The sequence below is a fragment of the Loxodonta africana genome, chromosome 20, assembly GCF_030014295.1.
Source record: "Loxodonta africana isolate mLoxAfr1 chromosome 20, mLoxAfr1.hap2, whole genome shotgun sequence".
NCBI classification, from domain to species: domain Eukaryota; kingdom Metazoa; phylum Chordata; class Mammalia; order Proboscidea; family Elephantidae; genus Loxodonta; species Loxodonta africana.
Genome location: NC_087361.1, coordinates 21,396,999 through 21,418,986, shown reverse-complemented (window position 1 = coordinate 21,418,986; position 21,988 = coordinate 21,396,999). Strand labels below are relative to the sequence as shown.

The 21,988-nt window shown below is 37.6% G+C and overlaps 1 protein-coding gene across 1 annotated transcript in view; it reads right to left on the bottom strand.

The window, feature by feature from the left end:
• Positions 1–21,988, bottom strand: part of PROS1 (protein S) — a 93,584-nt gene that overhangs the window by 4,968 nt on the left and 66,628 nt on the right. The window contains exons 9-14 of the mRNA XM_010590388.3: positions 21,395–21,510; positions 13,187–13,376; positions 9,466–9,633; positions 8,022–8,190; positions 3,310–3,458; positions 208–433 (exon numbers count right to left, since the gene is read on the bottom strand). Coding sequence (XP_010588690.1) covers positions 208–433; positions 3,310–3,458; positions 8,022–8,190; positions 9,466–9,633; positions 13,187–13,376; positions 21,395–21,510 — 1,018 coding nt within the window. The remainder of the gene's footprint in view (positions 1–207; positions 434–3,309; positions 3,459–8,021; positions 8,191–9,465; positions 9,634–13,186; positions 13,377–21,394; positions 21,511–21,988) is intronic.

The following is a 21,988-nucleotide window of genomic DNA, read 5'->3' as shown; positions in this document are numbered from 1 at the left end:
AAAATTTGCTGAGTTTAAGTTCACGCTTTAAAAAAAAAAAACAAATTAATAGAAATGTACCAATAAAACGTTGATACAAGCTCTCAGAAAAATGTATGCTGAAATTTTGTCTCTCTGGATGACGATGTTTTAGTAAAATTACACAATGTAAATACTATAAATCAGATTACATATACATTTGAGAACTGAAGAAAAAGTAAACAGTACCTGGAATGCCACCCAGATAAGTGACCACTGTTCCCTTCATTGCTTTGTCCAAGATGGCAAGTTGACTCTGAAAGTCTTCAGAGTAGATGGTATCTTTTTCAAATGGATTCCACAGATGCAGATTGTTTCTGCTGACTTGGAATTGCAGATGAGATTGTTGACTGGAACACAAATTTAGGGCCTTTATCCGAGATATTACGGTATTTTCAATAGACACCACGAAATCCTGAAGAGCAGAGCAAAGAGCCAATACATGCAAGTACTAATAGTAATAACACTTAAGATTGACTTTAGACGGGGGTTAAAACACTGAATTTCAATAAGAAAAAAAAAAGTATGATAGAGCCTCTAATTTTAAATAGAAATTTAGTAATTATTAAAGTAACCACCATTTTAAATTATAGATTAGTTTTACAAATCCATGTTTAGCTAAGATGTAAATGTATATACTGGCTTCTGAAAAACCAATAAACCAACAGGGCTGTTTGACCAACACAGGATATAAGGTCGCATCTTAAGGAAGATTTTTCTGTTTGTGAACCTTTTAAACTTTATACTCATAATCCTTCCTAACTTCGTGACTGGTGAAAAATGAAGAAGTTGAATTGTCCTGTGTCGGGGAAAAGGCTCAGAAAATTTAAAGTCCTTTAGGAAGCATACATCAGAAATGACTGAAAGGTTTATTTGTGCCATGGAGGCAATCCTGTAGACTTGGGATAAACTCAGTGAAAAAGCCTTCAGCAAAAAAAAAATTACAGATTTCCAGCAGTAAGTTACAAAGTATTTACCAGAAGTTTCTCAAGAAAAGAAAATCTGTTCATTTCGCTTTACCTTTCAAACTGCTGATACAGCTAAGTTACTCAACTTGTTGAAGATGACCTATACAAATAACTTATATTTGCAGAAAATGAAAAAAGGAAGGGAGAGAAGCAAAATTGAAACTAGGGAGACCGGCTGCAGTGCAATGAATTACTTAATGTGGCCTTTCTCACCATGGTCTTGTAACTCCCACCCAGGTGACTGAGTGGGACTGTGCAGATAGGGTAATTGTAGCCACCAAAGGAATTGGTCAGTTTTGTCATTCCACTGGGCTTGGAATAAGCCATCCTAGAGATGGGCAAGAAAAGAACCCACCACTACCATGGAAGAACAACCAGGAACCAGCAAGTTTTTGGACCTGGGATCCCTGCTCTGAGAAGCTCCTGGAAGCAGGAGACCTAGAGAGAGTAAGCTGTAACCCTGAAGGCAGTGAGAAGCAGTGGCAGGAGAGACCCAGCAGGAGAAACCCACAGGAGACAGCGCGTTGGGCTTCCCAGCCCTTAGAGGGAGAAAGATGAGTGCTTTTGGGCAGAGAATGAGGTCCAGGGAGAGGCGTGCCAGTGAGCACCGCTGGGAAGAGGCTGTCCTGATGGGAGAAGTGTATTCTGAGTGCTCCTGAGCCTAAATTGTAACTGTTACTTCCCTAATAAACCCCTCAAACCAAAAACCCACTGCCGTCGAGTCGATTCGGACTCATAGTGACCCTATAGGACAGAGCAGAACTGCCCCATAGAGTTTCCAAGGAGCGCCTGGTGGATGTGAACTGCTGACCTTTTGGTTAGCAGCCATAGCTCTTAACCATTACACCACCAGGGTTTCCTAATAAACCCCATAATCATGAATACAGTCTGTGAGTTCTATGTGGTCATTGCAATGAATTATCAAACCCAATAGAGAGTGTTGTGGGAGGAACAGGTGGTGGCACAGCTAGTAAAGATGGCAGAGAGAGGAGGCTTGTCTGACCACCTCACAGGAGTTAGCCTTGCACTGCTGGATCTCCTTCTGCCTCATGGAGCTGGAGGAGGTCAGACATCACCCTCACAGCATTTTTACACCAGCTTCGCTAGCTCCCTCCTTGTGGTGCTTCCTAGATGGTAGGAGGATTATCTGAAGTACTTATTTAGGAATCCAGTATACCAGTGTTCACTGAAAAGTCTGTATTTCACAAACACAGGTTTATTTGAGGAAACCTGTTACCGTTATACATGTCCATATCCTTGAGGGCATTAAAAGTCTGCAAATATGTTCAGCTGAGACAATGTCAATGTGTGTGGATTAATGTCATAAAACATTATACACAGATCTTGACATATTAAAAAAAAAAGTAACAGAGAAAAACACAGAAACGTTAAATATCAAAAACAGCATGTGCTAGCCTCCTCCACTGCAAAGAGACAATGTTAAAGATAGGAATTCCATATTGTTAAAAAAAAAAAAAACAGCCGAATCCAAAGGTAGTGGTAGATTGGAGATAAAAACCTCAGCAGGATCTTCGTACATTGCTTATGGTTAACCACCAGAAACTCCCTCAATTATCTTTTAAGCTGCAAACAACTCCCCTTTATTATTACTGCAGGCATTATTCAATTACATGCCTCTTTCCGAAAACTGTGGCGAGCATCCAAGCCAACACTGGCGCAAGCACAAGCTTCTTGCTGTAACTTGCTGGAATTCACCGTGGATGACACACGGACAGAACTATTAGGCCCTAATAGGGGTCTGAATAAAACAGAACCTCTAATAACGCTCATACTTCCTCTTATCCAAGAGCTTCACCTGTTTGTCCTACTAATTCAAATCAGAGTTGCCAGCGAGAAGCTCATGTTTCCTCATCTACTCATGGGAAAAAAGACTAAGAGTGCAAAAAAGCACAAAACATTTTAATTAGGCATTGAATATATGAGTGACTATAAACGTATTCATTTCTATTTTGCTAAAATTTTGCTAGTACGGATTAATTCCCACGATGCTTCAAGAAGTCCAGATAAGGGTGGATCTCTATGTACTCTTTCCCAGGAGTCTGTGTGTGAGTCTGCCTAATCTTAGCCGCATGCAACAGATACAATTCTCCCCTCCCCTTACTTCTCAGTTCAGGCCTTGGAAATAAATTTATAATCCTGAACATGATTATGTTTGCTTCATGATACATTAGAGATTGTGCCAAATACTTTATATGAGCTATCTCATTTAATCTTTAAAATAGCTCTCTGAGTATACACTGCTATTATATACATTTTGAAGATGAAAAAAAAAATTTTTTTAAAGGCTTAGAGTAAAAGTTACCTGAAATTTTCCAGAGATGGAGTCCACCAAGGACAAGGCAAAAGGTACTGTTTGACCAGAAACCAAGGCAAATAAAACACCAGTGCCTGTGGATGCACGGATATTCAAGGACCCATTTATATGCCAGCCTTCAACACTGGATATGGTATCTGTTCAAAGCAATGAAAACAGGAGCAGATCAACATACTCCCAAGGTGCACCAGAAGAAATTATTGCAATCTGATTGATACTCAAAGCCATCTTTGTATAATGCTAAAGATTTTAGTTCTCCTTTCTCAGTGATCTATATAACCTGGGCAAAACAAAACAAAAAGTTTCTTAAAATATAGACAAGAAACATACAAATGGAGTCCCATGCTTCTGTCGTTCATCCTAGAATAGAATTGTTTATGAGCTTTTCCTGTTTGCTCTTTAACAGCTTTTCCTCGGGCTTGAGTACTCACCAATGTTCAAATCTCAAAGTGGTCACATTTTAAAGTACCCAATTAGAAGGAACTTGTTCAGCATGTTTATTGTAATATGCTGAGGTAAAATTTGGGTACATATACCACCACTACTTATACCGTATAAAGGGATCAGCTTGAACAATGGGAAGTACAATGATAATTTTTTTTTTTTATATATATATACCCCCCCCCAAAAAAAACCAAACCTATTACCGTCAAGTCAATTCCGACTCATAGCAACCCTATAGGACAGAGTAGAACTGCCCCAAAGGGTTTCCAAGGAGCGCCTGGTGGATTCGAACTGCTGACCTTTTGGTTAGCAGCCGAACTCTTAACCACTACACCACCAAGGTTTCCATATATATATATCTCTCAGGAAGTTGGATAGTTTGATACTAGAGAAATACTCTGAAGCCAGCAACTAACCTTGTAATTAGAATTTTGTTCCATGATTCTCTTAATAATCAATATTCTTCATCTCAATTACTAGGTTAATTGTCTGCCCTAATAGAGTGCAAGCTCTGGGAGGTACATGTCTCTCTCATTACTTTGTTTTCCACAGTAGTCACTCAATAAATATTTGTTGAATTAATGTCTTTCCAAAGTAGTTGGAGTCCTAAAAATATTAGTTCACCATCTTAATGAAGTATTCCTTGTTTAATATGAAGAAACGTAACAGTAGCCCAAAGACCACTTGGGGCCACTGAAAGGGTGAATGTGAATGGTGAAAATAATTTTCCTTTGACAAGATGTTTTTCCACTTAGCTACATGTAATACTATTTCATTTTTCACTATAATCTTTTAACTTCTACCCAGAAAAAAAAATCATTTTGAAATAAGTAAATTTAATATAAGGTATTAACAAACTCAAACTAAAATGAACATGCAAATGTACGGAAATAATCTAACATCAAAACATTAATTATAAAGCAGTTTACTTTCAAGTTATTCATGAAATAACTAATTTCTTATGGAAGTCTTTTTTTGAGGTACAAGAAACTCTTAGATTCTTTCCTTTTTTTAGGAACTTTTTTCCTTTGAATAAATCATGATGAGTTTAAAATTTTTTTCCCTGCATTTACTCAAACCCATTTAAGACTTTTTTTTTTAAAAAGTCCCTCCTATGTAGAACAGAGCTAAAGTTAAAGGCACTGAATTAATTATGTCAGGAAAACAAATCATCAGTGTAGTACTCTTCCTGAAAACTGTACTTAAATACCTTTTTTGGGCTACAAATAAACATATCCAAATATAATTTTATTTTGAAAAATAGGTTTCCAAATTAACAGTACATTTTATTTATAATGCAAAAGGTTAGTAGCTCAAATAGTCAATTCCTAAAACAGAAAAAGACAAAGAACCCAATAAAATAATTAAGATGTACAAATAGCTAATAAACATATAAAAAGATATTCAACATCAATAGAAATTAGGAAAATAATATTTAAAAATACAAGATTTTATTTTTAACTAACAGATTAGAAACAAATTTCAAGCATAAACTCCCTGACTCGATTGGTACAAATATAAATTGATTAAACATCTTCAGAAAAGAATCTGATCAAACCTATACGAATTATATACTCGCATAACCTTTGAAGGAGATAATGTCATTCTAAGATTGTATTCTACAGAATTAATCATATCAGGGTACAAGGATGTATATCAAAGGATGGTCACTGAAGTAGTATTTATACAGGTAAAAACCTGAGGTCAGTCTGGCAAGACTTCCTTCTCTGTTTAGAAAACTAGAAGGAGCACTATTCCCCCCCTTATAACAACAACAAAAGTGAAATTATCTACATAATCACAACTTCCCTTGAACTATCAAAGAGCTGGAGTTCCAGAACAACCAACTAAAGAAAATCTGAAGAAAGACAGGCACTTCCAAGGAGTGCTAGGATGAGAGGACTTGCTTACCTGGGGCAAACACAAGGCAGCAGACATTCTGGTAAAAAGAATTTAGGTAAAAATTGTAACAAATTGCTACAATTTGAGAGTGGGCTGAAGTGAAAGTGTAGAGCCCCTGGGAACTGCAGACACAAGAGAAATTCACTCCCATTCACAAGCTCTTCTCCACAGACCTCACTGAGTGCACAAGACAAAAACTGGGGACAGGGAAAGAAACCAGAGAAAGCCTCTCTCCTAGCACAAGCCTAGGAGAGAGGAGTAGAACCAGTTCCAGGAAAGGCACAGAGCCCCACCCAGATCCTCTCTATCTCTTTTACAGAACAAAAGCCTAAGGCACTGGGAAAAAAGCAGCAAACACTGTTGCCATTAGGTTACTTTGAAAAGCCACTGAATCTACAGGATAGGAGAAGAAAACAGGGGAGGGGGACCTCTACCTTGTAGGAGGAACAGGAAAACATCCTAAATTCTGACCATTAAAAATCTTTCTTCCCTGGCTTCTGAGACAGATGCTTCCCTGGGGTGTGCACCATAGTTTAGTGTTATATTAACACATATGTATTAACACTTATGTATTTATGGTATTTTCAATCGCATCATATGCATGTGAAAGCTGGACAATGAATAGGGAAGACCGAAGAAGAACTGACACCTTTGAATTGTGGCGTTGGCGAAGAATATTGAATATACCATGGACTGCCAAAAGAACGAACAAATCTGTCTTAGAAGAAGTACAACCAGAATGCTCCTTAAAGCAAAGATGGTGAGACTGTGTCTTACATACTTTGGACATGTTGTCAGGAGGGATCAGTCCCTGGAGAAGGACATCGTGCTTGGCAGAGTACAGGATCAGCGGAAAAGAGGAAGACCCTCAACGAGGTGGATTGACACAGTGGCTGCAACAATGAGCTAAAGCATAACAATTGTAAGGATGGCTCAGGACCAGGCAGTGTTTCGTTCTGTTGTGCATAGTGTCACTATGAGTCAGAACTGACTCGATGGAACCTAACAACAATAACAACATGTTGTGCGAGTTACCCTTTCATCCTATTTGATGATAGCAAGATAAATGCTTTGATAATGAAAAAAAAAAAAAAAAATCTTCCTTACTCCTAGGGGTTGGAGAGGGGAAGAAGGAACACCAAAGAGTCCAAAACCCCTGAGACCCATGGATACAACATCTAAGACTGAATCTGGACCGGAACAGACCAGAATAGGAAGAATGCTTCCCCAATCCCAAACCCCCTCTGTCAGGCTAACACATGTCAAGTAACAAATAACAGCACTTAGGTGGGGGAGAGTGAAGGCAAGAGGATGGAAAGTCACCTTCTTAAGGCATAGTCAGAAAGGGAATACCTAAAGCTGAGGATGAAACGGCTGTTAAGAAAAACTTTCTGGCACACCAGCACCTACCCTAAGCACAAACCAAAAAAAAAAAAAAAAATTCATTGCCGTTAAATCAATTTTGACTCATAGCAACCCTAAAGAACAGAGTAGAACTGCTGCACAGAGTTTCTAAGGAGCGCCTGGTGGATTGGAACTGCCGGCCTTTTGGTGAGCAGCCATAGCTCTTAACCACTATGCCACCAGGGTTTCCTCCCTAAGCATAAGGCAATGTTAAAGTTCTGATACCCATGATGCATTGATGGTAATCACGGCAACAACAAAACCCAAGCAGCTCACACTAATTTAAATTCCCACAATAAATGTCTAGCAAAAGAAGAGGTGTCTTCATTTTCAGACATAAATATTTATTTCAGTCCTCTTCTGTCCTACATAAACCAAAAATTATAAGATACACAAAGAAGTAAGAAAAACAGAAGTACGAACACAGTCAAGAGACATAATAATCAACAGGATTGACTCAGATATGACATGGATGTTGGTATTATCAGACAGGGAATTAAAATAATTATGATTAATATATTGAAGGTTCTGGTGGAAAAGGTAGACAAGGTTGATGAACAGGCAGAGAATATAAGCAGAGAAGTGGAAACTAAGAAAGGATCAAATGAAAATGCTAGAAATTAAGATGAATATCTTTGACGGACTTTTCAATAGACTCCATACAGCAGAGAAATCTGTGAACTTTAAAACAGATCAATGGAAATTACTCCAAATTAGTCAGGTTATGTTTCAGTAAACTTTAAATAATAACATAACATAAGTATATTCAACTGCCTTTATATATTTTTTTCAATTTCCCGAGAAATTTTTAGGGAAAGTATATAACAGTAAGGACAAGCCTGGCAAACAGAAAGTACTCACTAATGTTTACTGATGGAATCACTGCTATCTGCCAATGAAAAACTTTTGTCATTAATGAGAAAAAAGAAATAAAATGGGAAATCACTTACGGTAATTTATGCTAAATTCAGCAACTCCAGAACCCGGATAGTAGGAACCCTTTTCCACAGAGACGAGGCAATGCTTATTTTGTTTTTCTTGAATAATTTCCTTTACTCCTGAAGCTCCTTGATTCATCAAGTTCCAGCCTCGTATACATCCATCTAGACGAGGGTTAATCTAACAAGTTAAAGTATAGGTCGAGGAGTGCATTTTAAACTTAAACAAATCAGACTGATAGTTGGCTTAATTGATTATAGGCATAGGTTTTCAGTTTAGAGGGAATGTCTCTTCTTTGAAGACGTTAAAAAATATTTTATACAATATAAATTTTTTTTGGAGATATCCTTCAGATGGACAGTCTTTTTCAGTAAATTTATGCCAACACAGTTTTCCACTGGAATCCATCTGCCTCTCCTATGCCATCCAATGGCAACTTTTCTGCATTCAAGCTCTATAAATGCTTCCAGCTGTGGCCCTGGCTACTAAACTGATTTTGGCTTTTCCTTACCGCATTTACAGCATAGCTTTTGCTTTGCCAATCAGACACTAAACCTCTTCAGGAACGAAAAAGTGTTCGCATTCTTTAGCCTCAACCAAAGTTTCCAGCCAGACTCAAGACAAGTAGTTGATTTTTTTTTTTTTTTTTGATTAATTTAATATACCTTTTAAGTGTCTTGATTTATCAATTTCAAAGAACAGGTACATTCACTTTGACATGGGTTGACTAATGCAGGTTTTATATCATATCACAAAAATCTTTTTTAAAGTTAAAGCAACTGTGAATACCCATGAGTGAAAGATGGATATATAACTGTAAATATTTAAGTTAAATCAGCAAGTATATTCAGCAGGCCTGTGACTTCAAATACAATTTTCAAAACTTTCAAAAGACAGTGATTTGTCTCTTTCAGGACACCTATTCCACAGTTATTAGACAAACATCATATTCAGAAAATCATCCATTATATGTAACCTCAATTTATTACAGGCTTTTTTTTTTTTTTATGGTTATACCCTCAGTTAAGATTTAAAAAAAAAAATTTTTCCACCTTATATGCAATCTTCCACCTCCCAAACTTAGGTCTGCAAATAAACCTCTCAAAGTTCTTTGATTGGCTTCTATAAAATAATATTTTTTTGGACTCAAATATGTGCATTTATATGTTTAATGGCTGAGTGTGGACTACCACGATGTTGACACTGAAATGACATCTGAGAAATCCACTTCTCCCTAAGTAATGCTGGGTAAAGATTTAAATAGGTTCAGTAACACTACATTCATTTTCTTATTTCCTTAAAATAATTTCAAAGGTCAGTCATGTTGTTTTTCCATGTTCAAGTTGTCACACTTGGCATGTTTAATAAAATAACTTCTATTAGCTCTTAGAAAAACACATCTTCAAACCTATTACAGATAAGAGGATTTCCATCCATGATGAATGATATCATTACCGGTCTAATGAGTGCATTTTCCACGTTCCGAGGTAATCCTGCAAAGTATACTTTGGTGTCCAGAAATCCATTTGTAGGCTTAAAAAGGCTTCCAGGTTTATTTATATTCATCACCGCTTCTTTAGCTATCTTAACATTAATACTATGTTCTAATTCTTCCACAGAGATCTACAATTAAAAACATAAACATTACCAAACAACAACCAAATACCATATCTGCCATTTGAAACACTGAAATTAAAAAAATCCTGTTATTATTCCAATAAATAATTTTCCAAATGAATCATTTTAATGTAATTTTTAATTTTTCCCAACCTATCTAAAATGTCAAATTTTTATAAAAGAGATAAAAATTTCTTTAAGGTGACAGTTCTTGATCAAAAATTAAATGCTCACCACATTTTAAGGTTAAAAAAGTAAATATTACTCTGTTAGATTTAAATATTCAATTATATATATCTTTCAACCCCAGTATGCCAAAAAATTAACAATTAAAAAAAAAAAAATGAGCCACTTGACTAGTATCTCAGGAAGCTTAAGTTTTCTTATTTTGCAATTGTCTGGTACTAAATATATGGAATCATACTTTGAATGTTTTCTAAATATACGCAAGTCCTTATGACAATTTGTTTTAAAAATCAGTACCTTCAGTATTCTGTTCATTTTCACAAATTATATTTTATTTCAAAATCCAGAAGTGACTGAGGTCAAAAGAAGGCACAATACATAAAATTAAAATTGTTTTCCGATTTTGAAGGTAGTTTCCATTAAAAAAAAAAGGTTGGAAGCGATGGTAAACAATAATAAAAAATGCTTGTCTTCAGCTCATTTGGGGGAAAAGCTCCATGCCCTAAATATTCTAGATAGAGCTCTCAATCTGGAAACCAAAGCTACTCTAATGAAAGCATCGGGAGAAGCCAGAGAATTTCAGTGACTTCTAGGAAGAGTTTCACATGATCCCGTGAAGACATTTTTCTTTCAGAGTGAAGAGCCTAGCATATATGGCTGACAAAGAACAGAGAGCCCCCTTTTTGGTGCACTGCATCCGTGCCCAATTACACTTTGTTTATACTTCGGCCTTAACGTATTTCGTGTTACATTGCATTAGTTCATTAGGATGTATCAGGTACTAAATTGTGGGGTACTTAACTCAAGAGCAACGAAAACTTCTTGCTATAGTTAGTGTCTCGAACTCAGGAACTTAGCATTTTAAAGCATCAGCTTATTGAAGAGACGAATGCATGAGTGTGTAAATGAAGAAATGAAATAAATTATTGATGACTTCACATAGCTTCTCAAAGACTTTCAGCAGCTTCTGCAGGCTTAAAAAAGGTCTCTTTTGAGCACCAAAGAGCAGTAGCTTCACATTGTAAGGTGCAGCTGATCTTCTCTCAGCAATCCCCTGCTGAAAGTATCAGTGAATCTACTGACAAAAAGACTTCTCACTATACTAAAACCAAAAAACCCATTGCCAACAAGTTGTTTTCAACTTATTGCGACCAGGTAGGACAGAGTGGAACTGCCCCATAGACTTTCAAAGGGTGTAATTTTGACGCAAGCAGGCTGCCACCCAGAAGCAGACTAGCAGTAAATACAGCGTGCACCGGCTGCATTTAGCAAGGTACCCACCCAGTGAACCCAGTGCCCGTGAGTAGATTCGGACTCACAGCAACCCGTATGCTGGGGCTTAATTGTATTTACTTGCTAATCTGTGGTGACCAATTTCACATGGGTTTTACCACATTTTTGATGTGATGGGGACAGGTGAAATTGTGCATTGCAGGTTGGTGAGAAGGCACAATTGGGCCCATGGGTACCTTGCTTATTGGGAAATCTGGCCCTGCTGCAACATGTTTGGAGGAGGCTGGTGGGTTCAAACTGCTGACCTTTCCACTAGCAGCGAGCATTTAAGTGCTGCGCTACCAGGGCTCCTTCTCCTCACTATGAACTAGCAATAATCCCTTCTCCAAGAAAAGTTTCATTTTCATCCGGTTAACTAAAGTGTTGTTTCTGATCATTAAAACAAAGGTTTATTATGGGCATTATCTAAAAATGCTAGTCTCTAATACATACCTGTTAGTGGTTAGTGAGTTGGGACCCACTGGATGGCACCTAACAACTACAACAAGTGGTTAAGAGCTCAGGCTGCTAATCAAAAGTCTGCAGTTCAAATCCACCAGCCACTCCTTGGAAACCCTACGGGGTAGTTCTACTCTGTCTTATAGGGTTTCTATAAACCGAAATCAAGTTGGCAGCAATGGTTTAGGTTTGGTTTTAGTGTTCAGCAGGAACCCTGATGGCATAGTGGTTAAGAGTTTGGCTATTAACTAAGAGTTTGGCAGTTCAAATCTACTAGCTGCTCCTTGGAAAACCTATTGGGTAGTTCTACTCTATCCCAGGAAACCCTGATGGTATAGTGGTCAAGAACTATGGCTGCTAACCAAAAGGTCAGCATTTCGAATCCACCATGCACTCCTTGGAAACCCTATGGGGCAGTTCTACTCTATCCTATAGGATCACTAAGAGTCAGAATTGACTGGACGGCAGCAGATTTTCAGGTTTTACTCTATCCTCTAGGGTCACTATGAGTTGGAACTGACTCAACAGCAATGGGTGTAGTGTTCAATGGTGAGAAGCCCTGGTGATATAATGGTTAAATGCTAGGCTGCAAACCAAAAAGTCTACGGTTCTAACTCACCAGCCACTCCGAGGGAGAAAGATATGGCAGCCTGCTGCCGTAAAGATTACACTTTGGAAACGCTATGGGGGAGTTCCACTCTATTGTATAGGGTCACTATGAGTTGGAATCAAATTGACAGTAATGGGTTTGAGGGTTTTTTTTAGTGTGCTGTGCTTATGCAAAATTATTTACCTTTAAATAACTTAAAGTTAAATAAATTAACACTTCAGTTTTGTTACTATGTATATTTCTCTTTCATTTTATAAATACTGGTGGCTATCCAGTGTAATTTTCCTTGGCCAATGCTGTCTTTGCATAAACTATTATGCCTGCTAATAATAATCCCTGACCTATAGAAGAGATACCACTGTTCAACCAATAGCAGCCACTAAAAAAGGGGATGACTAAGTAGTTGAAGCAAATAACTGAAAACAACTTCAGATACTTATGGGAAACCCCAAATATATTCAATGAGGGTATCATCTCTCTGGCTTTTTTCAGGGATATACAGTGTATATATTTCATAGAACATCAGATAAAACCAAACCCACTTTGGTTTCGGTATCACTATAAAAACAAACTTTAATGATTTTGTACAAACTGCAATAAGGCGGGAAGGTTCTTTATGAAACCTGGTCTGCCACAAGAATGAACAAATCCATCTTGGAAGAAGTACATTCAGAATGCTCCTTGGAAGCAAAGATGGAGAGATTATGTCTTATGTATTTTGGACATGTAATCAGCAGGGATCAGTCCCTGGAGAAGGACATCATGCTTGGTAAATTATAGGATCAGTGAAAAAAAGGAAGACCCTCAACGAGTTGGATTGGACACAGTGGCTGCAGCAATGGGCTGAAGCATAACGATTGTGAGGATGGAGCAGGACAGGGCAGTCTTTTGGTCTGTTGTACCTAGGGTCACTGTGAGTTGGAACCAACTCGACAACACCTAACAGCAACAACACCATAAAAATAAATTTTAATGATTTTATACAAATTACAACAAGGTGGGAAGATTCTTTATGAAACCTGGATAACATACCATATTCCATAGACCATCATTAATAATTTTGCCTCCAGTGGTGATTTTGGTTGTTTCCTCATTTTTAAATTGAATTTCAATTCTTCCATCACGAAGTGCAAGCAGTAACCAAGCTGAGTGATCAAGAGATTCTGCATACAGTATGATGCCTTCTGAATCATATGTTCGGAAATCAAATTCAGCTGAAAATCTAAACAATGAACAGTCATCCTTAATAGTGAGAAATATAGAACATTCAATGTATTATTGCTTTTTTTCTTGTACTGGCAAGCCATATATGTTGAGTCAATTATTTATATTGTTCCCTGGAATTAATAAAAGAGAAGGGTAGAGTCAAACTGTTGATGTATTTATCTCTCACTCCATGTGTGTTTAAAATCAAATTGTTATATATGTTTCCTTATCCTTGGAGTCTTTTCTCCCAGTAAACAGATGGCTTGGCAATTTTTCATCTTTTTTGGCATACATTTTGAAGGTATTCTTTCATATGCTGGAATCAATAAATATGTACAAATCATAGGCATACTGTATCCTTCCTGGAGCCTTTTATGCACAATCCAGTCTGACATTAAGATTTTTTTTTTTTTGCTCTATTCATAGGTGATTAGTAAAAGATGTTACAACTTCATGATTGGTTTATTCACCGAAAAGCATATTTTCCCTATGATTTCACGTATGGCAGGAAGGAATCATTCACAGAGATCTACAAAAGAGCCTCTGGGTGATAGCAAACATAATTAAGCCTTCATATGTGGTGAGGAAGGAACAAGTCAAAAACTTTAAAATGTATTTGCTAGCTTGATTTCAAAATCTCCCCCAAAACTCTAACTGCATAATCACTGTAGTAGAATACATAGGAGAAGAGCTTAAGGGATACAGTCTAGCCCTGTGTTGGAGGGTATCTGAGCTCTGGCAATGCCTATTGCTGTTAAGATTCTGGACATATGTGTAGCTATTATAGAGGAAAAATCTTAGGAATGCTGGATTAAAGGTAACACGTGTTGATTCACTGCCCTTAGGACACATTAATGAGAATCAGCATTGGTGTTTCCAAGGGACCAGGAAATCAAAATGGTTCAAAAAAGACAAACAGGGAAAAAGAAAAGTAGTTGTATAACTACTAGTCATCTGGATTAAGTTAAAATAAAGGTAATTTAAGTTAAAGCTTCAAAACTTAAGATAATTGCTAAATAAAGCAAGGAGTCCCACATCCTTATCTCCACAGATATACCACTATACTGTGTATTACTATAGAAAGAAATCATCAAAATACTATTCTATCATCTCAGACTTCTTACTCTTAAGTTCATCACTGTGTTTTTAAACATCCTAAAGTAAATATTCTCTAGGATTCAGTAGACTTGTTCTTTATCAAAATTACTGCAAGAGCCTCAGGGTAAAAACAAAGACATGTTTCACAGAAGATGCTTAAAGTAAAAAACAAAAAAGAAGAAGTTTGGTTTTTAAACAACAATGGGGCTGGGAAAGTATTCTAAACTTCAAATCAAATGAGAGAAATACAGCAGGATATGATTTTCTGGTCAGCATAACCAAAGAATAGATTCCTATCAGATTACGCTGGCAAATTAAATATTACAGAAAACATAAAGATGAGCAGTTGTCAAAAAGAAAATAGCCATTGTTGTACCCTCTGATGCAGCCTGCCTAACTCAAAAAACAAGGCAAAACAAAAGCCCCTTTATCAGGGTTGTGGTTGATGGAGGAGCTATGCCAAACCTTAATTTTTAATGGCAGCCCTGGAAGACTTCCGAATATGAGCAGTAGAGCCCATAATAAGAAGTTTGCCCCAGCAGTTTAGGATTTCCCCAAACTTAAGAGGGAGAATCTCCAGAAATCACAACATACACATCCTAGAAGACTGGGCAGACAGTGAGTATGAGCTTTCTATTTCTATGTAACCAATTACCACAAACTTACTGGCTTAAAATAACACCACTTATCACCTTACGGTTCCATGATTGGAAGTCTGAGCATGACACAACGGGATTCTCTGATCAGGGTCTCAAAAGTCTGAAATCATGGGATCAGCCACCTGAATCTAGGAAGGCTCTCTGAGACTCACTGTTCTGGGGGACACAATTCAATTCCTTGCAGTTGTAGGACTGAGGTACCTGTTTTCTTGCTAGCTGTTGCCTGGGGACTGCTCTCAGCAACCAGAGCCTTCTTTCAGGTTCTTGCCACATGACCTCTTCCACTGGTAGTTCACAGCATGGCTGTTCTTCAGAAGAATCTATCTCACTTTAAATCTCCCTCTAGGACAGTCCAGTCCCACTTTTAATAGCTTTTCAGATCCATCCAGATAATATCCCTTTTAATTACCTCAAAATCAACTAATTTGGGACCTTAATTGGTGGTGTTAGCCGTGGTGTGCAATCCATTCGATTCTGACTCATAGTGACCTCATGTGACAGAGCTGAACTGCCCCATAGGGTTTCCTAGGCTGTATGTAATCTTTCAGTGGGCAGATATATAGGTCTTTTCTCCTGCGGAGCTGCTGGTGGGTTTGAACTACCGAACTTTCAGTTAGCAGGTGAGTGCTTAACCATTGTGCTACCAAGGCTCCTTGGGACCTTAATTATGACTGCAAAATCCCTTCTGCCATGTTTGTTGTTGTTAGGTGCCGTTCAGTCAGTTCCAAATCATAGCGACCCTATATACCAAAAGAACGAAACCCTGCCCAGTCCGCTATCCTCATGATCGTTGTTATGCTTGACCCCTTTGTTGCAGTTACCGTGTCAGTCCACCTCATTGAGGGTCTTCCTCTTTCGCGCTTGCTCTCTGCTTTCCAAGCGTGATGTCCTTCTCCAGGTACTGGTCCCTCCTGACAACAGGTCCAAGGCATGTGAGATGAAGTCTCCTCATCCTTTCTTCTAAGGAACGTTCTGGCAGTACTTCCTCCAAAACAGATTTGTTTGTTCTTTTGACAGTCCATGGTATATTCCACATTCTTCACCAACACCATAACTCAAAGGAGTCAATTTTTCGGTCTTCTTTATTCATCATCCAGCTTTCACATACTTATGAGGCAACTGAAAACACCCTGGCTTGGGTAGGGTGCACCTTACTCCTTAAAGTGACATCTTTGATTTTTAACACTTTAAAGAGGTATTTTGCAGCAGATTTGCCCAATGCAATGCATCTTTTGATTTCTTGACTGCTGTTTCCATGGTTGTTGATTGTGGATCCAAGTAAAATGAAATCCTTGACAACATCAATCTTTTCTCCATTTATCATGATGCTGCTCATTGGTCCAGTTGTGAGGATCTTTGTTGTATGCTGAGGTGTAATCCATACTGAAGGCTGTAGTCTTTGATCTTCATCAGTAAGTGCTTCAAGTCCTCTTCACTTTCAGCAAGTCACACTGCATCATCTGCATATCTCAGGTTGTTCATGAATCATCCTCTAATCCTCACGCCCCCATTCTTCTTCATATAGTCCAGGTTCTTGGATTATTTGCTCTGCATAGAGATTGAATATGGTAAAAGGATACAACCCTGATGCACACTTTTCCTGACTTTAAACCACACAGGCTCTCCTTGTTCTGTTCGAACGACCGCCTCTTGGTCTATGTACAAGTTCCTCATGAGCACAATTAAGTGCTCTGGAATTCCCATTCTTCCCAATATTATCCATATTTTGTTATGATCTACATAGTTGAATGCCTTTGCATAATCAATAAAACACAAGTGAACATCTTTTTGGTATTCTCTGCTTCAGCAGGATTCATCTGACATCAGCAATGATACCCCCAGTTCCAAGTCGTCTTCTGAATCCAGCTTGAATTTCTGGCAGCTTCCTGTCGATGTACTGCTGCAACTGCTTCTGAACGATCTTCAGCAAAATTTTACTTGCATGCGATATTAATGATATTGTTGGATAATTTCCACATTTGGTTGTATCACCTCATATGTTCTGTCATATAATCACAGGACTGATAGATCATTACCATCTCAAATCTTAATCGACTCAAGAAGAAGGGATTAAACAGGATGTGTACAACACGGGGCAAGAATCTTGGTATCTGTCTTAGAATTCTGCCTACCTTTCTAGGCCCTCTCTAGGAGCTCTGGTGATGTGGTGGTTAAGCACTTGGCTTCAAACTGAAAGACTGGTGGTTTGACCTGACCAGCACTCCATGGGAGAAAGATGTGGCAGTCTGCTTCCATAAAGACTTACAGCCTTGGAAACCCTAGGGGTTCTACTGTCCTGTAGGGTTGCTATGAATTGGAATCTACTCAACCACAACAGGTTTTTGGTTTTTCACTAGCGCTTTCATGAAAGAATTATTTTTTGTTGGTAAGTTTTTGATGATATGTTTTTTTCAGTAATAGAATGCATGCTAAATCATTGAGTGTTTTTAAAGTTTTATTAGGTAAGATGGACTTTGAGAAAAATTATGTGGGACACATAAGTCCCACTGGACTCTGCTGGTAGGATAGGTGGACAAGGCATGAAAAAAAATTGTGTTATCTTCAGAATTTTATTTTATTGCATGAAACTTTCAAAAGCACGGTGTAACACATAAAGGCACCCTGCAATGGCTGCACATAACTGTGGTTAGAGTCTCCTTCTTAGTGCTGCATCGTCTATCTTGCCTTCTAGATCCCTTAACAGGTAAATCCTTTCCAACCTATCGGAGCCATATGGCATGTGGCACCCTGCTACTCCTGGCTTGTTCTTCACAAGAAAGGAGGGTCTTCCTCTTCTTTAGATTTCCAAGTTCAATGCGAGCAAACCTGAAGGAAGGTTGGTGGCATCTGCCCCTGTTGTTATAGTTCCACATTGTAAAACTATTTACAGTGTCAAGGTCAACAAGGAAATACAGCAATGGATGCCACCACTTGAGACAGCACCTTCTGAATGCATACCTTTCATGTTTCTGGTCAAAGCCTTGCACTCCACCCATAATTGGGTTGTATTCTCCAACTGCTCTTGGGCACAAGATTACTGAGAAGGAACAGTCTCTGTTCTTTTTGTTGACACTAGTAATGTCCTTTGGATTGTGGAACATGGACAAAACTGTCACAGGTTTGTTGTCCTGCCACTTTACTGCCAACACACATCCTTTAGTATGAAACAAAAATTCCTCCTGCTGTAATTTATCTTTCCTCTTCACCATTGGTAGCCCCATTCTATTTGCTCACACTGTGCCTACAGTATACAGTCCTCTTTCATTCATGCTTTTCATCAAGTGATAGAAGGAAAAGAAATTGTCAAAAGCATGAGAATGGTTGCAAAGTCAGTTTGTGAGTCAGACAAGCACCGAACGGTGCCCGCACTTGATGGGCTTCACTGGCATGCACTGTTTTACTGCAGAACAGCCATTCAACAGCACCATGCTTTCGTCAACCACCATAACACCTGGTGGCACATACACTACTTTTTTTAGTGGCTCTTGAGAGCATGGATAATTGGGTGCAATTTGTGAAGCCGGTCACAGCCAGGTTCTCCTCTGTGCATAGCTTTTGAATTGTCATTGCAGTGTATGTGCTATACAAATGTTTTTACCACAGCAACAGGTAAAAAAAACATCTGGCATAGCGGTGCTTACAAAAATACCTTGTGGGGACAGGATGCAATTGCCAAACAAACGTAGAAGGCATGCATTCTTTCTGTAAAAATACGGTATGTCGTATTGTGGCTGAAAATAGGTTACTCACTTGAAAGTTATATCATTGCAAAAACCGCAACTTGGAAATAACACACAGAAAACTATAAATACACTTAAAAGGCTTCTCTCTCTGTACAAAAGCCAAAGGATACAAAAGTCTTACACAATCATACCTCCAGGACACACCACCTCATACAATAACCTACACACAGTGATCTGGTGTCAACTAACGTTTCTTCAGTTTCAAAAGCAGTTACACATATCCCCGCCAGACGGCTGCACATACTGTAAGTGGGACACCTGCACCCCAAGAAACCAGAAAGGCAAAACATGTAACTGGAACTTATATGTCCCAGGGTTCGCACAAGGGCTATGGTATAAGGTCCCTAGTGGTACAAAAAAAAAAAAAAAAAAAAGTGGTACAAGTAGTTAGCAATTGGAATCTATCTATGGCTCTGTGGAAGAAAGCCTGGCAAACTTCTTCCGTAAAGATTATAGCCAAGAGAACCCAATGGAGCAGTTTCACTCTGTAACACATGGGGTCCCCACGAGACGGAACTGACTCCACCACAGCAGGCTTGTTTCCCACCCCACCCCAGCCCCATTAGGGTACGCCACAGAACATGTCTCCCACAATTTGAGGCAGGGGGTAAAGCATGATGACATTTGTTATGCAGAACAGCTCCCCCTCAACTGTGACAAAGAAAAGGGTACAGAATAAAATGTTTATCTTTAGGATTCCAAGGAAATATTCTAAAAAGGGTAAAATGTTGGACGGATAACAGTATAGTAGCAATTTACAGAACTCAGGTTCTATTAAAAAAAGAACTGGTTTGCTTAAAAGACTTCAATTCTCTTTCATAAGCATCTGAGCATTTTGCTATCTGAAGCATGCATTATCTTGCCAAAACCCAAATCTGTGTATGCTCAGGGTCTTCCAGAAGTTGATCCTATTATGGAGATCATTTCCTTCTCTTTGGAAATTCATACTAAACCAATAATTCAAAGAGCTGTGTTCTGCATATTGTCTTTCTGGAACACATTAACATACTGATTCATTACACTGGGGAACAGTTAATCATTTTTTTAAAGTCTTGTAGAACGAGAGAGTGAATTTGTTAACTTTTGGGTAGGGGGAGGTGAAGTAATTTGCAAAAAAAAAGAAAAAAGCACTAGCTGTTCTTTGTGCCCGTTACATGGGTGGCGATTTATAAAAATTTACCATTGAGTACACTGATGATATGCAGCATTTCTGTATATATATTTCAATAAAAGCTGAAGCTAAATAGATAATAAAAATAAATACCAGAAAAAATAACTATTTGGCCAACTGTGATCCAAAGTTAGGGGTCAAGCTATTATGAAGTGTCAGTGAGAATGAATATCCCTGAAAGTGCCTGAAGGTATAACAGAACTAATTTTTTCTCTCTCATTCTCACTATTCTCATGGCAAGGAAGAGTTGTGTGCACTCTACGGCACTAAATGTACTAAAAGGAAAAACCAAATCTTGGGGGAAAAGGGAGTGTTGAAGGAGCACAATTACATCTGTGAACCTCGGAATAAATGTCAGTGTTCCTTAACGATAAGGCTTTCATGAATTTAGGTGAATTATTTAATGAATAATTCATATATCTGGTGAATTAAGTTCTAAATATGCATGCTTGTTTAATTAAAATATTTTAAAATTCGTGACTCCATAATCAGTTTCCAACATGTTTCCTTTCCTTCATTCCATCCATGTTACAATTTCTTTCTTCAGGATCTGGCAACGTACAGCTCTGAGGAAATTTGATAATTAAAGTATAATCATGTCTCAAAAATGTAAGCTGCTATTCCCTTCTTAAAGTCAACCTACCTATAAGAATAAATGACATCTTATATAAACTATCTAAAAAACTGATATTTTAATAAAATTTTTATTTTTATAAAAGTAAAAAATAGATAAAATAAAATATATAATTTTTTTATTATTGGAAATATATATTACCTATATACAAATACAAAAATATTTTTTAATTTAAAAGAAGACCTATTTTATTTTCATAAAAATAAAATATCTTTAGAAACATACTTTAATTAAAAAAAATAAAGTACTCAGATGGTCAACCACAATTACGTGAGGTCTCTCTTTAAAATGTGATTTAATCAATCCTATGAATCTTCCTTCATAATTTTGAATATAACTACGTTCTAAAAATAATACTTTGAGTATTTCCCATTTATTTAGTTTTCATAGCATGTATAAAAAGTATGAAAATTTCACGAATACATTAAATCTGTTTTTCCAGCTTCTTAATAAATGTATACTCATTAGAAAAGAAAGATGGGTGGAATTCAGTAAAATGATCATTGAGGAAGGCCAGGCCAGAATGACTCAAACAAGATTCTAGCATAAAAATTAAATGTACCAAGGAGAGAATTAACTTTACAGTTCCCTACATCATCTGATTGATAATACACCTACCTTGTCTGAGTGACAATACAAGTACATACATTTCAAACTTTTTCAGTCATTTCTTTTTTCTGCCTTTACCTGCTTAACCTCTAGAAAGTATTATTGACGTTGGTTCCTCACCTGGTGATTTCTGGCAAGCGAAATCTTAAATATAAAACGACCCCTATAAACTGCTCTGCCAAATAAAGTAATTCATAATTTTTGTCAACGTTCAAGGGAAGGCACACTGGAACAGCCTAGAAAGAAGAAAACAAAACAAAAGGTTATTGCCTGATGTTTGTGTCAGGTTACAGGTCCTTTCTCTGGTTCCCAGTGTTCTTGCCAAATGTGTCCTCTGTGGTACGCTAAAATTAAAATTTATTCTAATTCTTAAAATAAACTAAGAATACCCTCAGTAGTAATGTAGCAATATTTTTCATTTAGTTGTATATTCCATCAGTATAGCCTCCAAGAATATGTGTGTATTTAAGGTACTGTTCAATGTTTGTGGCTTTAGATTTGTGTCTTAAATATTTCTTTTGCAAATATCAGTTCTAAACGCTTCTTCCTTCTAGAAACAACATAAATGTATCCCCTTAATTAATTGCCACGTCTGGTGCCTTCTATGAATTGTATCTAAAAATTGCTTTTATTTGGACTCAGAAATAGGTGGAAGAATTAATGTACCAATAAATAGCACCTCACTCACTCACTCCTTCATTTATTCAGAAAAAT